Source organism: Aotus nancymaae, unplaced genomic scaffold (assembly GCF_030222135.1).
Source record: "Aotus nancymaae isolate 86718 unplaced genomic scaffold, 86718_ANA_hifiasm-v0.15.2.pri h1tg000016l, whole genome shotgun sequence".
NCBI classification, from domain to species: domain Eukaryota; kingdom Metazoa; phylum Chordata; class Mammalia; order Primates; family Aotidae; genus Aotus; species Aotus nancymaae.
In genome coordinates this window covers 72,667,833-72,689,674 of record NW_026988428.1, presented here as the reverse complement: position 1 = coordinate 72,689,674, position 21,842 = coordinate 72,667,833, and the positions used below count along the sequence as shown (strand labels likewise).

The 21,842-nt window shown below is 48.6% G+C and overlaps 1 protein-coding gene across 5 annotated transcripts in view; it reads right to left on the bottom strand.

The window, feature by feature from the left end:
* Window positions 1-21,842, bottom strand: part of IQSEC3 (IQ motif and Sec7 domain ArfGEF 3) — a 109,665-nt gene that overhangs the window by 60,540 nt on the left and 27,283 nt on the right. For 4 of the 5 annotated variants that reach the window (XR_010343055.1, XR_010343056.1, XM_064377624.1 and 1 more), the window contains exon 1: window positions 15,492-15,569. Coding sequence is in view for 1 of the 5 variants with exons in the window: in XM_021671999.2 (XP_021527674.2) it covers window positions 15,492-15,575 (84 nt within the window). In the remaining 4 variants the exon portion in view is untranslated. Of the gene's footprint in view, window positions 1-15,491; window positions 15,576-21,842 lie in introns of those variants that run through there. The other variant, XM_021671999.2, reaches the window with a different exon arrangement.

Sequence of the window (21,842 nt, the reverse complement as noted above, 5' to 3'; positions counted from 1 at the left end):
GTGTCCGTGGAGGTCAAGTGCATCCTTGCTGAAAACAGGAGTTTTGTGACCCAAGAAATGGAAATGGCAGAATTACCAGTAGGATAGGACATTCCTCTGGACATTTACCTAGTTACCAGGGAGCAAAATTCCCCACTTGTTTCCCTGCAGTTAACTTCCTTTAATGTTCCTACTGGAAGTCCTACCTGATATCTAGCTTCAGTCTTTCATGTTGCACATATCAGATTGGCCACACTGTTTCTTGCATGCCTTGTGGCTTTCGTGCATTATATCTGCAAGTGTTAAGACGAAGGGATGTGCTACGATCCTGCAGTATATGTGACAATGGAGTATCTGCTCACTCTCTCTGCAGAACATACTTTGGAGAGAAGCCTGAGAGATCCTGGCTTGGGGAATACCCCTTTGGGCAGGCCAGGGGACAATGCCAGGCCATAAGCCTTTCCCTGTTGGGATAAATAATCTTCTCTCAGGAGAACAGGCAGTCAAACTGTCGGCTGGCAAGAAGACTTTCCTGATAAAATAAATGCTTCCGCTCTTAATCCTATCCGAGCCTTCACTGTGGCAGCCTATTGCTGAGCTAAATCATCTCCTCTCCTGCCCTGATGTCTAGAAAATCTCCTCTCTCAGCCTGTTGGCCCTACTTGGTTGGCATTCATCTGGGTCTTTAGCTTCGTTGATCTCTTCCCCCATTCGGTCCCTCGGTTCTTAGAGTCTCTCTCTTTCTCTCTTTTTGAATATTGGGCTCTATTTTGCCACTACTCCATGTCAGGGGCTGGGCCTGAATAGAAACATCTGAAAGACTGCCTCTTCTCCACGCCCATCACCTGCTATCCCACGGGATGGACCAGACCTTGCCAGAGCCCCTGGTATGGCAAGCATGTTATTGAGGTTCCTGCGCTGTGTTTGCACAACATGCTTGCCATGCAGGGGGTTCATCCCATGAGGCGTGCAGCCTGTACTTTCTAAACATTCCCTAGTCACAGCTGAGTTTCTAGACCTTAAATCTTGTTTGAGTTCTCCCTCTCTGCCCTCGAAAATCCAGCTTTAACATAGCTAGCACATACGTGGTCCTTACTAGATGCTGGACATGTTTCTAGGTTTCATGTTTAATCCTCCCAAACACCCTAAGAAGTAAGTACTATGCCCATTTTATAGTAAACTCGGGTTGGAAAGCTTACAGAATTTAACCAAGGTCATAGAGTTTGTGAGTGGCCAAGCCAGGACTTGAACCTAGATTTCAATTATCTGGTTTATGCTTTCAACTGCTCCACATTACAGTGGTTTCCTGAAGTCCTGAACTCATCTTCTAGTCCAGGGAACTCCTTTACCACTTCCTTACCTCTCTCTCTCTCTCTCTCTTTCCAAACTAGAAAGGAATCCACAAAACCATTTGGTGCTTACTCCTCTGCATCTGGGTAGAGAAGGAGCCTCAATTATTTTTAAGTTCTTTAGTAATCAGTAAACATGAGTATCCTGTTCGTCAGGATAATTTCTCATTATAAATTAGTAAATTCATACTAATATATCAGTCTCTTATAAGTTTGTTTCTGACGAGTCAGTTCCCCTGATTCCTGAAAGGTGTGAGGACTCACAGCAGCCTAATTGATTCTCCAAGCCTGCAGAGCTTCAGTATAAACATGGAACATGGTGACCACACCAAAATCCCACAAATCTGTGTGGGTGGTGGCACCTGGGGAGTGAGCAAAGTGACACATTCCAACAGAAAGAAGGAAGAAGCAGGCTTAAGCCTCTGCTCCACTGTTGCGTTCTCTTGGTGTGGGCTCTGGGCTCAGCCTCGGCCTGCTTCTACCTTTGTAACCTTGAGCAAATTGCTCATCGCTGAGTATTTCCTCAGCTATAAAATGGACACAGTGATTCTTGCCCTTCTGACCGTTCACAAGGTCAAACGCTGAGGATCCTGGTGGTGAGAATCAAGTGAGCGAAAGGACAGAAGGAGTTCTGTAACTTGGAAAGGGCTGTATCCATGCTAGTTGTTAAAACTCTCATCATTCCCATCATTTATGTCCCTGGAGTGTTGTAAAAATATTATCATAATGTCATTATAATATTTTTATAACAATAAATGATTTGTAGAAAGAAAAATGAAACAGTGCACTGGTTACCGAGGGCTTCCCTTTCCGTGCTCTTTTGCTCCAATACTGCACTTCACCAGAGGGTCAACATTTGCACCCCACCACCCGCCATTTGTTTTTCTTTGTAATGCCCGGGTCTCTCCATGAGCAGGTCCCATCCCTGGCCATGCAGAGTGCCTTCTTATAGAATCCCTGGTAGAGGGCCTTGGGGATTAGACAGTGCATCCCTTCATGCTATGGTTGAGAAAACTGGGGCCCAGAGAAGTGGGGGTGCCTTGTCTAAGTCAGCATGGTGGAAGCACCAGCTTCTTCTGGAAGCCCCAGTGCTGCCCTGGTCTGCCCTTCTCCTCAGCTCCCTTCCAAATCCCAAGCTTGTGGGTCACCCGACCCTTTCTCTTACTTCCCTGGCTCTTTGATGGAAATAATGTATACAGTGGTCCATGTCTAAGATAAAGTGCCTTGAATCGGCTTAGGTCAGAAAACTACAGAAGAAACAGGTATACTAGGCCCCTGCTTGGATAGCTGATGCCTGCTTGTCAGCCTCTCCCACTTTGCCCGCTTTCCCCTCCCCCCCACTTCCCCATCCCTTAGTTGCCCTCACCCGAACCAAAGAAGTTTAGTCTAAGATGAAAGCCCACAAAATAACTCATTTTGTTTTTTCTTGTTAGCCTGCCCAGCTACTCCAGTCATAAATCAAATATTTTAAGAGCCCCTGAGCTAAGATTGCAATGCATTGTGGGCTGCAACAAAATGCAGCAAAACCACCCTAAAAACAACACCTAAAGCCCCTACTCAACAGTCAATAGGCAACCTCCTGGTGCCCCCATAGTATTCAGCCTCTGAGGAACCAGGGGAGGGGCCTGCGCACTTGGGGATAAATTGCTTGTTGAAACTGTGCTGGGTGTGCCTGCTCATCAGATACCCAATCTTGCAAGACTGTCATTAAAAGTCTCACTTTTGCTGTTCGCCGGGTCTCTGAGTCCATTCTTTGGGTTTGGACGGGTGAGTTTGTTTCTCATGACCTGGTGGCCCATACGGGGATCTCCGTGCCTGCATGGAGTGAGACTCCAGCCGAGAGGGGAGACGCGTCCCACTTGATTTATGTGGCCCACTCTGTCCGAATGTCTCGGCTCCCGTAGAGGCCGTAGACAAACCCGAAACTGTTTATTCAGGAGACAGTGAAAGTGACACAGGGAGAGAAGCAGACACCGCGGCAACCAGGCAACCTCGTGTATGAGCCGAGATCGGAAAATTAAACTGTAAGTACTGCTTGGTGGTTGGGCATCTTCGGAGGTCTTGGGGTGTGCAAGAAACCTCCAGTAACGGGGGCTGAGTACACAGGGAAAAGCTCAGACACAGAGACTAACTGAAAATGGCAAACAAGGCCCAGGGAACAGAGGAAAGAGGGAACTAAAGGGAATTCTTCTGACTTTCCCCCAAATAGTCCGCTGGGGAGAATGTTGCAGGTCTGAAGGGGTAATCCTCAAACCAGGGACGAGGAAAGGCTAAAGATGATAAAGTATTGCTGTTCTATCTGCCCAAAGAGCCCATTCATCCACCTTCGGTCTTTTGGCCTCAGTTTGGCTCAGATGAGGATTGGGTGTGCCAAGCTTTAATTCTCTATGTGAATAATAAAACCCCATCCTCACAAGAGGAAACAGGTTATACTCTTTGTTAGATTAGTGAATTAGCCCCCCGTGCCCCCTTAAAAAAGAAGAAAAAGAACATAGTAAAAAGCCCTGGGATCCTCTAACACACTTGCCCTCCCATACACCTCATGAAGTAGAAGACAGGGATATCGGGGGCAACAGGAAGGCTGGACGAAGAGGAATCTGGGGGTCATGAAGAAGCTGAACCCAATGCTCCCTTAAATCCTTAACCAAACTTGAGGAAATAATTAGAACAATGTAAGAAGCACATTGAGAACTTCCCTATTCATTCTAAACAGCAGATGTCTAACAGATACCCTCTTAGAGAAGTCTCTATGGGACAGGGAGGGGTTGGGTTTGTGAGTGCACCTCTAATAAGTACTTAGGTTAGGAATTTTAAAAAGGAAATGAGGCCACTCTGGGAAGACCCCCTGGGTTTAGCAGAGCAGCTAGATCAATTTTTAGGACCCAATTTTTATATTTGAGCTAAGATAATGTCAATCACGAGTATTTACTGGGGAAGAAAGGGGAATGATTGTAAGGGTAGCCATGACCATTTGGGAGAGACCCCATCCTCCGGGGAAGGAGTCCTGCCAGCTGAGCAGAAATTCTCAAATGCAAATTCCAGAAGGGATAACAGTGACCCCAGAAATGAGGCGCAAATGCAGAACCCACAGAAGCTAATGATTAAAGGGATTAAAAAATCCACTTTTAGAACACATATGTCTTGAAAGCATTTGAGATCCAGCAAGAAAAAGAGGAGACTCCCTCTGCATTTCTGCAGAGGCTCAGAGATCAAATAAAATATTCAGGATTAGGTCCAGAGGACCCAGCAGGGCAAGGCCTTTTAAAAGTTAATTTTATGACTAAAAGTTGGCCTGATATTACTAAGAAACTGCAGAAGATTTATGGATGGAATGAAAACCCAAATAAGGAATTATTGAGGATAGCTCAGAAGGTTTTTATAAGAAGAAAGAAAAGAGAAACTGGGATAGGGAGAAAGAGAATTAAAAAAAGAAAATTGGAAAGAGAAAGGGGAGGAAACGGCAAATGTAGAGGGTCACAGAGAGAGAGAGAGAGAGCGAGAGAGACAGAGCAAGAGAGAGAGAGAGAGAGACAGAGTTAAGCTGTTGATCCTGAAGGCAAGGGGGAGCTGGCCACACAACTGTGTGTGGAAGTTGCGCTGAAAGCTGTTGATAAAAGTGGCTCACACCTGTAATCCCAGCACTTTGGGAGGCCGAGGCAGGTGCATCACCTGAGTTCAGGAGTTCGAGACCAGCCTGACCAACATGGAGAAATCCCATCTCTACTAAAAATACAAAACTGGCCAGGTGTGGTGGCACATGCCTGTAATCCCAGCTACTTGGGAGGCTGAGGCAGGAGAATCGCTTGAAGCTGGGAGAAGGAGGTTGCGGTGAGCCGAGATCGTGCCATTGCACTATAGCTTGGGCAACAAAAGTGAAACTCTGTCTCAAAAAGAAAAAAAAAAAAAAAAGCTACTGCTGAATCTTTGTCATTTTGGCAGAGCTGTTCATCTTTACAGATGGAAGGCAGGGTTGGGGGTTGGGGGAGCAGGGCCCAGCACAGCTTAGCTTGTGCCGAGAGAGAGAAAAAGGAAGAAACTAAGTGTGAGGGAAAAAGGAAACAGGATGACAGACAGAGATAGAAAAAGAAAATGTGAAAGAGAGAGACTGGAAAAGACAGAGATCAAAGACAGATGCAGAAGGTGAGACTGGGGAGAAAAATAATATAAAAGGAAGAAAGAGTACAAGAGGAAGTAGGAGGATGTGGAGAGGTGGGCAGGGCTGGGGAAGGTTCTAGAGGCTCAAGCAACAAGGAGGTGCTGGGAAAGGGTGCAGTTTGGCCACTGGGGAGTGACAGGGCCCTGGAGCTGGGGATGCAAGTGACAGAGATGTGGAGGAGAGTTTAGGATCAGGCTGCTGGAGGAGCAGTGGGTTGCCTACAGCAAAGCCTGCATGGCTGTTTGTCAGGTGGTGGGAAGGATTCACGTTATGTATGGAAGGGTAAATGGATGAGATGACCATTAAGGTTTAGTTGTTTTACTGAGACTGTAAGGCCACAGGGGCGGCTGCAGAAGGCTTGGGGGCTACATAAGGGAGGAACTAGGGTTGTAAACTCAAAGGACTACAGGGCCAGCAAAGGTGAGGAGGGCTGCAGGGCTGGGGGCACTGTGGCTACCTGAAGAGGGCACCCCTGTTAAAGGGGCAGCAGCTGCTCGGCTCTTCTTACAGCGCCGGCCCTGTGTTGCCAGATTGCTTTGTCAAAGGCCAGAATTCTGACTTTTTAGGTGAAATAGGATTTTTATGCTGGTGCTCAGTTCTAAAAACTTAAAAACCCAATACAGTTGAAAGAAAATGCCAGTTTGCAGTCCCTGAAGTAGAGAGAGCTAGTGCTGGGGAGAGGTCCGCCAGGATCTTCTGAGGTTGGTTATATGAAAGTTCTGCTTCCCAGAGCCAGGCTGGGCCAGAAGAGGATCCTTGCAACTGAGGAGGAGGAAAAGCCCCTAAGTCCCCTTCCAGAGCGGGACAAACCCGGACCCTTTGCAGTTGCTGGGTCACCAGTCGGGGTGGTGTGGAATACAAACAGTGCAGCTCTTGGGCTGCCGGGGAGATGAATGCTGCCTTCAAAACAAAGAAGGAGCCAGGGATGCCCTTGCTGATGAGACTGCCTGTCAGGGAAGGCACCATAGGCTGGCAGCTCTTCAAACCAGCAGCGCTTGGCTCACAGTCAGACCCAGCAGAGCCAGACCAAAGGTACCCTGGGAGGCCAGCTGCTTAGTCCCTTGCCTCCCCAAGTTCTTCCCGGGGTCAGTGGGCCCTGGAGAGGTGCCTAACCTAACTCCAGCCAGTTTCTTACGGAAAGGAGAGGAGAATAAGAAGGTATCAGACCATAACTGTTTAGATATTATAGAATATCAACCTAAAGTTAGACTAGACCTTAAAGAAACTCTGCTACATGATGGAATGAAGCTGTTTGTGGATGGGTCATCCCAAGTGATAGAAGGTAAAAGACACAATGCCTGTGCTGTCATTGACGGAAACGAACAAACATTATGAGAAAAAGGTAGATTACCCAATAATTGTCAGCCCAAACCTGTGAATTACATGCTGTTAACCAGGCCCTGAAGCTCCTGGAAAGCCAAGAAGGCACTATATATGCTAATTCCAAGTATCCCTGTGGAGTGGTATACACCTCTGGAAAGATGTGGACAAAGCCAGGCCTAATAAATAGCGGGGGAAAGAGCTGGTACATGGGAAACTGGTCAAACAAGTTGCAAAGAACCTCCCACTTCCAGCAGAGGTGGCCATAGTCATGTAAATGGCCATGGGAAAGGAAACACTACAGAAGCTGAAGGGAACGGGCTTGCGGACAGAGCTGCTGAGCAAGCCTCCCTGGAGGAGGAAGTTAAACTGTTTAGCCTAATCCCAGATACCCCTAAGGTGGCATGAAAACCCCAATTTTCTAAAGGGGAAGAGCTGGGCAAGATAGGGACACTCAAACTGAGAATGGGAGCTGGGTGCTCCCTGATGGGACGGAAATGATAAGCAAACCCATAATGAGGGAACTGACATCCATACTGTGTAAGGGAAGTCACTGGGGTCCCCAGGCCATGCGTGATGCAATATTCAAGAATTATGGGTGTGTAGGGATTTATACCCTTGCTAAATGAGAGTGTGGGGCTTGTGTGACCTGCCAGAGAATCAACAAAAAGGTAGTTAGAAAACAGACTACTGGAGGGAGATCTCCTGGGTTAAGGCCATTTCAAAGCATTCAAGTAGATTTTACAGAAATGTCCAAAATAAGGAGACTAAAGTATCTACTGGTAATAGTGAACCACCTCTCCGGCTGGGTGGAGACCTTCCCGCTCCCAATTGCCACTGCTGGGAATGTGGTCAAAATAATCTTAGAACAAATGATATCCAGATTGGCCTCAGACAATGGGAGCCACTTCACCTAGAGGGTGCTAAGGGGAATGATGGAAAGTCTCCCTGCTGGAGACAGCAACACACTCCAGTCTTCCTTCATAGGCAGCTGTCTTTCCTCTTTTGTTTTTTTAATCATCACAAAAGAAATCTCTAAAAACCTCCTTTTTTTTTTTTTTTACACGGAGTCTCACTCTGTCACCAGGCTGGAGTGCAGTGGTGTGATCTTGGCTCATTGCAACCTCTGCCTCCTGGGTTCAAGCGATTCTCCTGCTTCAGCCTCCCAAGTAGCTGGGACTACAGGCTCGCACTGCTACACCTGGCTAAGTTTTTGTATTTTTAGTAGAGGCGGGGTTTCACCATGTTGGCCAGGATGGTCTCGATCTCCTGACCTCGTGATCCATCAACCTCCGCCTCCCAAAGTTCTGGGATTACAGGCGTGAGCGACCACACCCTGCCAAAACCACCTTTCTGAGGCCATTCCAAGGCCTCTCGAAGGCAGTAAAAAGTCTTAAGAATGCCATATCTGATCAAATCACTCTTGCTATAGATTACTTCCTTTTTGGTTCAATGAAACAAATTAAAAAGCCTTTTTGTCATACATCAGATACAATTCCTGAAATTATAAGTCATTTTTGTTTTCATGTTATTGCTCAAAAGATAAGTGAATGGGTAAAGACCTTTCAGAAGACAAAACAAAACAGCAGCACAGGAAATAGTGGGATTAGAAAAATCTCTACGCCTGCAGAGGTTACTCTTCCTGGAAGTGAGAAAAGAAGATCCGAAAGATTCCGACAAGAAGTTTCCAGGAAATGAAACAAAACCTGTTTCCCAGAAAACTGGATAAAACCGCATTACCGAATACCCTGGACTAGGGAAAGCGTAGATGTTCCCTGTGCATCTTTCACTTGTTGTTCTGGAAGCAGTATCCTTAGTTATGTGTATTTCCTTAATCATAAAAACTAGCATTGTTGTTGTTGCTGTTTCTATTCCCTAAAAATATTCTCTGGGTCACTCCTCTCTTCAGTTTGGTTGCTCTGGTGCATTTACCTGATGGCCACACACAGCCACAAGGGGCAGGGTGAAGGGGCAGGGCAGAGAGGCCAGGCCTTTTGAGGCCTTGAACAATAACCTATGCACTCTCAGCCACCCACTGGCTGTGGCTGGAGACGTGGGAAGTAGCTGTCACCTTCCCGCCACACCTTCACTTCCCATACTTGACAACGCCTGCCGCCTGCTGTCCTTTTGCCCTGGTGGCCACAGGCTGCAATTGACAAGCACCTGGTTCAAAACCTAGCTCTGCTCTTCAGCTACGTGGCCCCTGGTCAAGTCATTCATTGTCTCTGATCCTCAGTTTCCTTGTCTGTAAAATGGGAGTACTATTTCACCAGCTTCTATTAGAGATTAAATAAGATAATTCTTGCATAGCACATAGTAAGCACTCAGCACATGGTGGCCAGTATTTGCTTCCTCTCCCTCATGGGTGGGAGACACAAAACAGACACAGGGTTAGGAGGAGTTCTCCTCCAGTCATCTCTAAACATGCTCCTGACAAAAAGTCACCTGCCTTAAGGAGCAGCTATTTGAGGGCAGCCCCAGTGCAGCATCATAACAGCTTTCCCAAGCGCCCTCTGGCGACAGCCTAGGTCACATGAAGGGGCCATCTCAGAGGATGGCTCAAGGCCTGGGAAGGAAAATTACACAAGGAAATTAGCCTGGGCAAATAGTTGACTCTCAACAGGAGTTTCACATCCCAGCTGAGAGAGCCCCCTGAACAGAAAGTGAAAAGTCAACGACAAGATAAAACCTTCCTAATGCTCTCTGGGATATTTTTATACCCCCTCCCAAAGTGTCAAAGTACTTTGACCTCTATTTTGGTTTATTATCCCTCCTGAATCTGTCGAGGGAAGACACGAATGGGACAAAAATGCACAGGGTGGTAAAGTGACAGGTCACACAGTTCCTTAGGGCAGATTCCTGTAGCTCCAGGACGGACTGCGGCCATCTTCCTGGGCACGGAGCCCACGCCAACTGGATGCTACTCTAGCTACACAGAGCTCCTCAGACCACCCATGATCACACCTGCTCTTAAAGCCCAAACCACAGGAGCAGGCCCCTCTCCCCAGGCTGCTCCCTTCCGTGCAGGCACCGCTGGGTCCCACCCCAGAGCCCAGTCTTCAAACCCCAGGAATCTCGCCCTCCCCTACCCTGCCCCTGCCAGCAGGCAATGCTCCCTGCCACTGCAGGGGGCTTGTGGGGATTTTCATCCCATCCCAACCTCTCGGAAGTCCTCTCCCAACCAACCAGCGAACCCTGAAGGAGACAAAGAAAATTTCCCTTAACTTCCCCTGCTGCCATTGCCTTCCTGGGGCGGCAGGCAGAGACCCGGAGCTTGGGGCCAGGCAGGCAGGGTGGGCTTTTCTGCCCCTCTCCAGGGAAGGAAGACCGAGCTGTACCGCCCGACTGACCCACGCTGCCGCCCTAAGCCACCAGTGCCGGTTTCCCAGCAGCCTGGATGTGACTCCTGGAGCAGGCACGTGAGGCCTCGCGCCAGGGCCTAGCTGTTTGAAAACTAAACTGTATCGATTGAGAACTTAATTGCTCCGTAATCGCTGGGTAAACAATGGCTGGTCCATTGATCATGCTTCATGCCGCATCACAGCGGATGGAAAGAGGCAGGAGAGGCGGAGATGCTCCGGCTATGCGAATGCAGGGCTCTCCCTGCAGCCGTTCTGCAGCCATTCTCGGACGGGCGCCCCTTCCTCCAAGGTACCCCGCGTAGCGGCCTCCGCAGAGGCTCTGGTGGCCCAGGAGGGACTGGTTAGGGTAGGAGGCCCTCTAAAGGGGCGCAGTACGCTTCGCCAAGTGGGAAATGCAGACTACAAAATCTATTTTTTTTTTTAAATGGGCGTGGGGAGGATGTAAAACCCAACGCATAGAAAAATAAAACACTGGGAGGCTGCACACTAAAACATGAACATCAGTTAATTCTACATGATGAAGTCCCATTTATATTTTCTTCTTTATATTCTGTATTTTTCACATTTCCAACAACTATAATCAGAGAAAATAGATGTTATTTAAGATCCAGTGAAATGGCTGGAAGGATTTCTCTTGAGCTCTTAAAAAAAAATTCTAGCAGCAGCTCTGAAAAAAGAGGTTGCATATTGGAGTTGGACCTGGGTTCACCGTCCAGCTCCAGAAATAATTAGCAGTGGTCCCTCGGTCAAGATACCTAACTTCTCTCCATTCTGGATTCCTTATCTGTAAATGAGAATAACACCTATCTCACAGAATTACGTGAGATAAAATATCAAGAGTGCCCAGGAGAATGTCCCTGGCATGTTCAATAAATCATACATTCAATAAATATTGGTGTCTTCCGTCTCGGAGTAAAGATGGGGTGGGTTGAAAAGGAAGGAGCAAGGACTAGGAGTGAGTAAGTTCAGTTGGCAGAGGTTCACAGCGCCCCAGACCTCTACTCAAATCCCTTCTTGCTCCGGAGTCCTAGGGGTTGTTCTGTTTCCTCCCTAGCACCTCCTCCTCCTGAGCCCGCCTCCCCAGCCTGAGCCCTGCCTCCTCTTCTGAGCCCCGCCTCCCCATCTTGAACACCACCTCTCCTCCTGAGCCCCACCTCCCCTTCAGAGCCCCACCTCCCCTCCTGAACCCCGCCTCCCCATCCTGAACACCATCTCTCCTCCTGAGCCCCACCTCCCTTCCTGAGCCCCACCTCCCCCTCCTGAGCCCACCTCCCCCTCTTGAGCCCGCTTCTCCCCCCAGAAACCAGCCTCCGCTGCCTAAGCCCCACCTCCCTCTCCTGAGCCCCAGCCTCTTCCACAGCTGCCTCCTCCCATTACACTAATAGAAACCCATCTTCCTCATCTTGGCCCCATTATCACCCTCGGAGACAAATGGGCTCTATGCTGGGAGGCAGCTGGCCAGCTACCGGGTCATTGTTCTCAATGTCACTGAGAGCCTGAAAGGGAGGGGAGCCCGAAGGATCGAAAGTAGGGCTGCAATTACTGGCCTATTCAGTGCCCCAGAATAAAACTCTGTCATTAGCTGGCAGCAGGGAGGAGATTGGTAGGGGCAACGACCAGGGGCGATCTTTTCTGGGGAGAAAGAGACTGGCACACAGTTGCTGCCCCCTGGCTGGCTGCTGGGAGGGGGCACCATCCCCAGCTCCCACCTCCTAATTACCCTGGCAGGCATAGATTGTCTTCCTAGGGTGGTGTGGGGAACCAGGGAACAGCAGAACCCGTAATAACTCTATCTGGTCATCCAGCTTCAGAGGGCTTTGCCAGCCCTATAGCTGCTCCACTGTACCCCAAACCACTGACGCCCACCCTTCAGCCTCCCTTTGCAGACACCCAAGCTTCCAGACGTGCTCAATTTCAAGTCTTCCTACTCCTGGGACAATCACTCCCTGGCAGGCTCTCAGCCCCAAGACAGCGTTTTCCTGACACCAGCCACCAAATGCTCCTCTGCAGGTGGCTGGGGAAGGCTGTCCTGGCCTCGGTAGGGCTGAGGCTTCTCTGCCTCTTCGGGAGGGGTGAGGCTGTCTTCTGGCCCTGGGATCTTTCTAGGAGGGAGCAGACTTTCCCCTGGGCTGAGCAGCCTCTCTACATCACTGATCAGATAGATGAGTGGCCACTGCAGCACCCCAGGGAAGGCCCTGGCAGCTCAAGGAAAGGGACCCTTGCTCAGCTCAGCTGGAGTGGGAGCCGGCCTCAGCCATAGTGCAGAGGAGGATGGCAAGGGAGGATGGCAAGGGAGCTCCTGTGGCTGGCTGAGTCCACACACCAAAGGCCCTGACACCTGATTCACTGGCTTTCGATTCCTTACTGGGTCTCCTGTAGAGGCCAACTGCTGATCCTAGAAACCCTCAGGAGACCATGATTCTGCTGGAGACTGGCTGAGCTAGTGGGAAACCAGACTGACAGGGAAGAAGCCAGACTGACAGAGGAGGAGCCAGACATAGGGGGAGAAGCCTGGCTTGTCTCAGAGCTCCAGGATCCCATAGCAGTTCGCCTCAGAGGGCTGCGAGACCCACTCGCCTGTGCCAGCCCCACAGGCCGGCCTCTGACTGTAACACATTCCACTAGAGGAGATTGCTGGGAAGTTGAAGCTATGCTCTGGAGGTGGGTCAGCTGGTCTAGGGGAAGGGATGAGGGGTGGTGAAGGAGTCGCTGATAGGGTTGGGAGTAGGGATGCTGAGAGTCTGATCATGGAAAACTTATCTTGGGATAGAATTCCCTCAAGAAGCCAAAAGCAAACCACATACACTGTTGGGCTGTCCAGAAAACATCCAGAGGGGCTCCTCCCAGAGAAGCCAAGAAAGTCACATCAGACAGACAGACAGACAAAAACGGTTCTAGGAGACTACAAATCAGACAGACAGACAGGACAACTTGGAATAACTGGGAACTAGAGACGGAGAGCAGCTGAAGCCCTAGACCATCTGGGGGGTGGGGAAAGTCTCCCTGCCCCCACCCAGGGGGAGGGTCCCCATAGGCAGGGCGTATAGGCCCCCCTCCACGAACCAACATTCAAGAGAATCTCCCACCTCCCTCTCTCCCTCCCCAGAGCACTGCCAGTCCCCAACCTCAAAGCCCACACCTCCCAGGGGAAGGTGAACAGCAAACCTCTTGGAAACTAAGATCACGGGTTTCCTATCATCCACCTCAAACCCTGGAAAATGACCCTATTCCCTTGGAGCCCCAGCCCCTTGAGAGGGCAGCAACCCTCCCCTGCCCACGTCTGCCTACCTTCTGGAGTGCTGCTGGGATCACCTCTTTTCCACTCCTTCCCACCTGGAGCTGGGGCTGCAGGTGGGCACCACAAAGCCAGCAGGGGAGTCTGGTGCATAGGCGGGCATGCAGGCTGCAAGTGGATGGGAGGAGAGACCACGGCAAACCCAAGGGACAGTCTCTATTGCCCACCCCTGCCAGGCCTGGGCTTCTCAAGGGTGTGCCGTCTATCCTCACTGAGGCCTGGTGCTTGGTTAGTATCAATACAATGCTCACTGAATTGAGTTGAATTGATGGGGCTGAAGGCAGGCCAGACAGCTTTTCTCTCTTCTCCCCTACCAAAGAAGGCAGTTTCTAGGAAGGAGGCCCGGGTCATGTGTCTGAACAGTGAGGATCCATGGGAAGGAGCCAGGGCTCTCAGGGTTTTCCTGTACATCGCCCTGGCGTCTTCCACGTCACCACGCTCTCCTCTTCCTTTCTCTCTCCACCATTTCATTCTCCCATTTCTCTTCTTCCTTCTAATTTCCAGGTGAGCTGTGTTCCCTTTGAGGGCATCCTAATGTCCCACTGCATGGAGAACTTCTCAAGGGTCCAAGTTGGCCTTATGTGGCTTTATGTCCCCAGGCCCGGCCAAAAACTTGTCACAGAGGACACCCAAAGCATTGGCCTCCCATCTTCAACATGGTTGGCCTCAAGAACTCCCATCCCTCCCTCAGCTCTGGATTTAAGTTCCCTTAAGGTGTCTAGCCTCTCTGAGTCCTCCTCAGAGCCCTGCCTCTTTCTCTGAACTCCCCTATAAGCAATGCCTTTCATGGGGTGTTTGTGCCCCGAGGTCTCTAGCCACCACTTCTGATCACCGTCTAGTTATTTTCCAGAGAATAAAGGGGGAAAGATTACAGAATAATTGGATCTTAAATCTGGAAATGGTGCACATGAGGAGTCTGATGCCCTAAGCTTCCTGTGGCTGTGCTGGTCCTTGCTCTGTGACTGTGGACATGTCTCTGGGTCCTCCGACCCTTACTCTCCTCTCATCCTTCAGGGACAAGAAGACCTGCTTAGTCTGGCCCCACTGAGCAGCTGAGAGGCTTGAAGGGATGATAGGTGAACGCTACTTTTGAGACAGACCAAGCCCTTCACTATCCAGGTGAGGAAACTGAGGCCCAGGGGAGTGGAGTACCTCACCCAAATTCACTCCATAACAGGACACTGAGAGACCAGGCAAATTTCAGGCCAGAATCCAAGTAAAGAACAAGTCAAGAAAAGAGAAATGTGCAGAATGGAGACAGACAAACTGGTGGAAAAGAGAAAAGAGCAAGAGAGACGGACAGCACACAGATCGGAGGGCAGGCGGGGAACATGGCGTGGGCACAGAAGAGGAGAAACACCAGGGCAGAGAGACAGAGGCAGGTGCAGAGGGAGGAGGCTGATCACAGGATGGAGAGAGAGCACCAGGAAGGGGGACAGGGAGGCAGAGGGCGGGTGGATAACCCAGGAAAAACAGAGGAGAAAGCTCAGGAGTGTGGCTCTAAAACCTGACTTCTCAACATTCCCATCCCATCCCAAGGCTATCAACTAATGCAGCCAGGGCTGAGAGATCCTTACGCTTAAAGTCAGGCACCTGGGCTGACTGGAAGAAGAGCAACTAGAAAGAGAAGTATGAATCCTTGATGTAAGAGGAAGGCCGGGCACTATGCATGGGCTGAGTGCACACCACTGTGTGTCAGGCACCCTACTATGTGAGAGACATGAATATCCTCAATCAAATCAATTTCCCTGGCTGCTTAGAAAATTAGATTTTCCACGGGCCATTTAGAAGAAGGGAGCATACGTTTGGGATGCGAACAATAGGGCATAATGACCTTAAAAGTTGGAAATGGCCCATCTGGGGTCCAGAGGGAGCAGAGAGAAATGGAAGTCCGAGGAAGGAGGTGAAAGCAGACAACCCCACATGAGACTCAAGAGGCGGAGGCCCAATAGCCAGTGCAGCGGTGTGTGCTTTGCTCTATTAGGAAGGAAGGTGGGGGTGCAGAAGGGAGGAAGGGCCACAGTTCCCACCTTTGGGAGGCCAGGTCGGAGCAGGCGGGCTTCTGCTCGGCATCGGCGGCTGGGCAGCAGAACTGGTGCAGCACGGTCTCATTCCTGTGGGCAGAGCAGAGGGAGATCAGAGCGCCTGAGACAGACTGGGCCCTCGTCCCACCTGGTATCAAAGCATTTCTGCCCTGAAACCTTACTGCCCCCATCCCTGCCCTTTTGAGCCCCCTGTGTAACACTCAGGCAGCCAGTCACTGCGATGGGCAAGAGTGCAGCATTGATTCTCTGTCCATCAAAGTCCTCTTCAATCAACCATTAGGCTCAATTCAAACGCCACCTCCTGTGTGAAGCCTCCTTGACCTCCTTGGCAACTACTTCTACACTCGCTCCCTGCAGCAGGCTCTTTTTCACATGTCTATAGCAAATGTCCTGCTTTTTTATCGTAGTTTGTTCTTTATGATCCTGTTCTCCACCAAGGTCCTGCAATGCAGAACTAGGTCTGTTTGTAGGATACACAGAATTGCATGCAGTGAATACTTTTAAGCTGATCATATGCAAAGATACAATACATTCATACAGGGACTTTAGTCTTGCCAGCTGAAAATCCGAGGAGTGGTACTCGATGAGGCATTTGGTGTAGATGAAAAAGGCAACCCAAGAGGCAGCGATCTGGGTAACAGCCCCAACCCTACAGTTAGCCAGCCGTGTCAGACATGGCTCACCTTCAGCTGACTTACTAATGAAATAAGGGAGTTGAACTAGAGAAGTGGTTCTCAGCCCCACTGTATATTAGAATTACGAGGAGATTTAAAAAAAAACTTATGCCTGGGCCCTCCCTTCCCACAGGGACTCTGAATTACGTGGTCTGGCATGAGTCCAGGGTACTAGGATTTTAAAAAAAAAAAACAACTCCCAGGTGATTCTAAAGGCAGCCAGGATTGAGAGGCACTAGACTAGAGGATTTCCAAGGTCCCTTCCACCTCTAAAATGCTGTGATTCTAAAATCCACTTTGAGCCAAGCTGGGCTTTAAAATTGAAATTACTTTTGGATAAAGATACACCGACCCATTGCCTTCTCTTCCTTAATAAGCAGTTGCCATCCTGGGCATTATCGAGTCAGAGAATGTCAAACCTGGAAGGGCCCCCAGAGATCATCTGAAAGGGATTTTCAAAATTCCTTCAGCTTCAGAACACTTTGTCCAAACAAAATCCTTACTGGAAGCCTATTTTGTAAAACAACAAAAGCAGAACAGCTCCATGGCTGGGGGATGGGGCATTTGTGCCACTTCCCAGACCTCCTCGCCCTGAATTTGGTAGCCCCCTCCCAGGCACCACTTGGGAGCCCACGGTCTCAGAGTGTAGACAGGAAATGCTGAATTTGGCTGTCTACATGGAGGAAAATAACACTGGAGGCTATCTTAATTTTTCTGTTGTTTTTTTTTCAGAGACAGGGCTTTTCTCTATTGCCCAGGCTGGAGTGCAGTGGTGTGATCATAGCTCACTGTAACCTCGGCCTTCTGGCTCAAGCAATCCTTCTGTCTCAGCTACAGGCATGTGCCACCAGTCCCAGCTAATTGTAGAAAAACTTCGTAGAGACAGAAGTCTCACTACGTTGTCCAGTCCGGCCTCGAACTCCTGGCCTCAAGCAATCCTCCTGCCTTGGCCTCCTAAAGCATTGGGATTACAGGCGTGAGCCATCACACCTGTCTGAGCCAACCTTAATTTGACAAAAATAAATTCAGAAAGGTTATATGTTTAAATGAGAAAAATTAAAAGGAAAAAATCAGAAGGAAACTTAGTAATATAGCTTATGTGTTGGGGAGATTTTAAAAACTAAACAGGAAACTGAAAAGCCATTAAAAAGAAAGATAATGTCTGACTACATAAAATGAAAAAAAAATCTGTATGAAAACAAATACTCTAGAAAATCAAAAGACAAATGATAGACTAGGAAAATATGTGTGCAAAACATATGACAGAAGGCAAGTTAATACCCTGCACTGAGCTCCAGCACATTCATAGTGCAAAAACAAACCCAGCAGAATAAAACAAGCAAAGGATAGGGATAGCAATGAGAAATCTGAAGAGCCAACAAACAGGCTTTACCTCATCAATACTATTCTGCCACACAAACTCACATTAAGAACAAATTCATAGCCAATGGAAAGATGCTTACTAGTAAATAGGAAAATGCAAATTAAAGTCATGCTGAGATGCCATTTCTCATCCATCAGACTGGTTGGTACACATTAAAAAGACTTCTAACTATGAGTGCTGGTGAGGATGTGGGGAGAGGGGTGCCCTGAACCATTATCTGTGTAGATGTGAATTATGAAATGTTTACGGAAATGTAAACCAAAAATAAAATTCTAAGCCCCCAGTTGACTGAATGTACCCCCTTCTCAGCCAAGGACATTCCAAAGAAACCTGAAAAACTAGCTCAGGCCTTGATGGGCAGTGGGGGCAGGACCTGCCTCCTTATCCCCTCCTCCCGTAGGAATTCAAGCACAGCTGACCAACATTAACATTGAAACAGAGATCTTAGGAGTGAAGAAACAGGCCGGGCGGGCACAGTGGCTCATTCCTGTAATCCCAGCACTTTGGGAGGCCTAGGCAGGTGGCCATCCTGGCCAACATGGTAAAACCCTGTCTCTTAAAAAAAAAAAAAAAAAAAAGAGTGACAAAACAGACTCTTTGTAGTAATAAGACACAATTTCTAGCAAATTCCAACCTGACTCTAGCAAAGCATCACATGACAGCAGGCCTCGAAAGAAACTGAAGTATTTTACAGCAAAATATATTTCTTTTATATATTTTGAAATGGCCCTGCAAAGCTGTCTCTTGGGAGGGAAAGCTACATTCTGTAGAGAATCCTCTTCCCTTTCCAGGTCTTTTTCCTGATCCGGGAGAAAATCAATTAAGAGTCTGGCACCTTTTTAAGTCTGATAAGAAAAATTTACAACCTACTCTCTCTGAAGCCAGTACCTGGAGGCTTCATCTGCATAATAAGAACCTTGGTTTCCACATCCTTATTTTAACCCAGACACTCCCTTCTACTGATTCCAGGTTGATAATAACAACTCTTTAAACAAATTGCCAATCAGAAAATCTTTGAATCTACCTATGACCTGGAAGCTCTGACCATGTTCCAAGTTGTCCCGCCTTTCCAGATTGAACCAATGTACACCTTGGTTCAATCTCACTTTCATAGGTGACAGATGTCTCATGTCTCCCTAAAATGTATAAAACCAAGCTGCGGCCCAACCGCTTTGGGCACATGTTCGTAGGCCCTCTTGAGACTGTGCCACAGGCCGTGGTCACTCATTTTTGGCTCAGAATAAATCTCTTCAAATACTTTACAGAGTTTGAGCCTTCAACAGAAGCATTGTTTTTAGTGTGGTGGTGGTGGAGGGGGACAAATGGAAACAGCCCAATCCCCATCAATCAGAAAATGGTTGAATAAACTGCAATATCTTCAACCACAGAATGCAATGATGCCACCTATTAAAAAAGAACTAGTTAGCACTCTATCTCTCAGTCCGGATGGATTTCCACAACATATTGTTAAATGAGAAAAACAAGTTGCAGAGAAATATATGAAGAGTGATTCCAATTTTATAAAATAAACAATGACTCCTCTCACCAAATGCAAATTCTATGCATGTGTACTCTATTTATACATGAATGCAAACTAAACTATTAACATTGGCTACCTCAGTGGATGAGAGCTGGGGAGAAAAGACCGAGGTAGGAAAAAGAGAAGGAAAAGCATGCTTAGGGTAAAATGTTGACTGAAAATGTTAAATATAAATTCCCATGTGTGATATTACTGTAAAGCCATTAAAACTGAATATGAACCTGGATAAGAGCTGGAAGATCCCAGAAACCAACACATATACTGATGTCATTTCACAGAATAGATCGTAGAAAATTTTTATCTTGGACTTTTGTTCATTTAATACATTTTTTGTTACAGATTATATATAATCAATAGGCCATAGACTAATAATTAATGCAACAAATATAATTTTTTTAATGGGCAGTAAAGAAAAATCTGAGCCCTCATTTTACAGATGAGAAAATTGAGGCTGAGTGGAGAAGTGATTTGCCTACAGTGATTCCCTGGACAGAATTTCAGGTCAGTTTCCCAGCCTTAGGTTCACTCCTGGGCCAAATCGAAGGCGTTAGAGAACTGTCTGAAACCTAAAGATCTTTTGCTAGCACCCAAGGCTTCCTGGCCTGAAGAAAAGGAGAAAATGGAATGGGGAGATGGAGCAGGAGCAAGAAGGGCCCAGAGCCCAGACAATGCAGGGAAGGTGAACCCAGGTGTGCAGTGCAGTGGAGAGTCTGTACCGCCAGTTCTAAGCCTCCAGCTGCTCCTGGGTCCCAGGGCAGGTTTGGAATTCCTGACAAAAGCCGTCAAGAGGACAGACAAAGAAGCATTGCTTGTTCACTACCCACAGCGCTGGCATTTCAGGAAGGAAAGCTCACCCACCTCGTCATAGGCTGGCACGTGGTACCTGGGGGGACTCTCTTCTGATCTTGCCTCTGTTTCCCTGAGGCTTCCTCCCAAGGTTGGGAGCCACTCCTCTGTCCAGACACTGAGGGTGGGCACCTGATGGTCCTCCCAGGTCCCCAGACTCAGCTGCAGTGACACATGAATGTCCCCAAGTCCTTCAGCACCTCAGGCTTGGGTTGGCAGTGCTGTTGGGGCTTCTACCAGTGAGGTCCCTAGGGACAGTTCAGCCAAGTGGGGAGCTTGTCTTCCAGTTCTGCCTCTGAGCTCCTCCATCCACCTCCTGCTCCTTAGGCCTCCGCAGCCTAGGTCAGAACGCTTCTTGTCTTCTTTTGAGGTTTAGCTCACACTAAATTGTAAGTCTTGCTTTGCCTGCCTTCGACCAACCTGGCCACCCACCCTGCCCAAGGTCATGGTCTAAGTTTCTGATGTGGGCAGGTCTTAGCTTAAGTTTCCTAAGGTCACACAGCTAGTTAGTAGCAGAGCCTAAACCCCAAGCAGGCTCCTGTCAAGGAACATGCCCATGACTCTTTGTCAAAGGGTTTTTGGCCAGTGGGCATTCATGTGTTCATTTACCAAGCCTGGGCAGGGAGTTCCTAGTGCCTAGCTCACTGCCTTGTATACTGCTTGTGCTTAATGCTTGAGTATGCAAAGAAGCATCACTGCAGTCCCTGTCTCAGGGAGCTCACCAGCTAAGAGAATGCCTTAGTCTGTTTGTATTGTTATAAAAGAATATCTGAGGCTGGGTAACTTACAAAGAAAAGAGGTTTATTTGGCTCACGGCTCTGCAGGCTGAACAAGAGGCACGGCTCCAGCATCTGCTTCTGGTGAGGCCTCAGGCTGCTTCCATTCACGGTGGAGGGGGAAGGGGAGCCAGTGTATGCAGAGATGACGTGGCAAGAGAGGAAGCAAAAGAGAGAGGGGAGGAAAGTGCCAGCTCTCAAGGGAACTAACAGAGTGAGAACTCACTCACCCACAACTCCCCAGAGAGGGGGATAATCTATTCATGAGGAAGTCACTCCCATGACCCAGATACCTCTAGTTAGGCCTCACCTCCAATTCTGGGACTCAATTTCCTCATGAGGTTTGGAGGGGACAAACATTTAAACCATAGCAGAGAACATTCACATCAAGAAAGGCCAAGGTTCCTGTTTGGTTTAGCTGGAAATGAGCCGCACTGGGACTGTGGGCAGAGGGATCATTGCCTAGGTCATCCTCTGACGCTGCCCCCAAGCTTCTTCCTGAATCCTTAGTCTTCAGGCCACAACCTTTCTCTCTCTCTCTGCCTTGCTCTCTTCCCATACTCCCTGGAACACTGCCACCATAGCAGATGGACACTGGGCACCAGAGGCTGGGAAGGTGAGCAGCGGACAGGAGGGACGGGACAGGATCTCTTGGTGGCACCAGCCTGAGGTTATTTCTGGGATGGCCCATAACCATCTGTCCACCTGGGAGGCAGGGGGTCATGGGCACAACCTACTTCTGTCCACAGACTCCAGAGTAAGGCTTTTTCTCCTCAGGAGGGCTGGCTTGAGGTCCCGCCATCACTCTCACACCCCAGTGAAGCTTTTGGGGGTCCATGCCAGGTGCACCAGTTTTTCACAAGTGGATCACAATCCCTCTGTGTGTTCATTTAAGTCCTTTATTTCTCAAAGCTTCAGTTTTCTTGCCAGTAAAGCTAGGATAATAGTAGCTCCTGCACCTTGCAGGCTTTTAGGAGAGCAAATACAACAGCCAATGGCAAGGCACATCACAAAGGCAAAGGCCACACAAAAGCACCTTTTATTCATTCGCCCTCCTGACCCAGCCCTTTTATTTCATCTGTGCAAATGACAGAAAGAAAGGCAGTATTTCTTCCT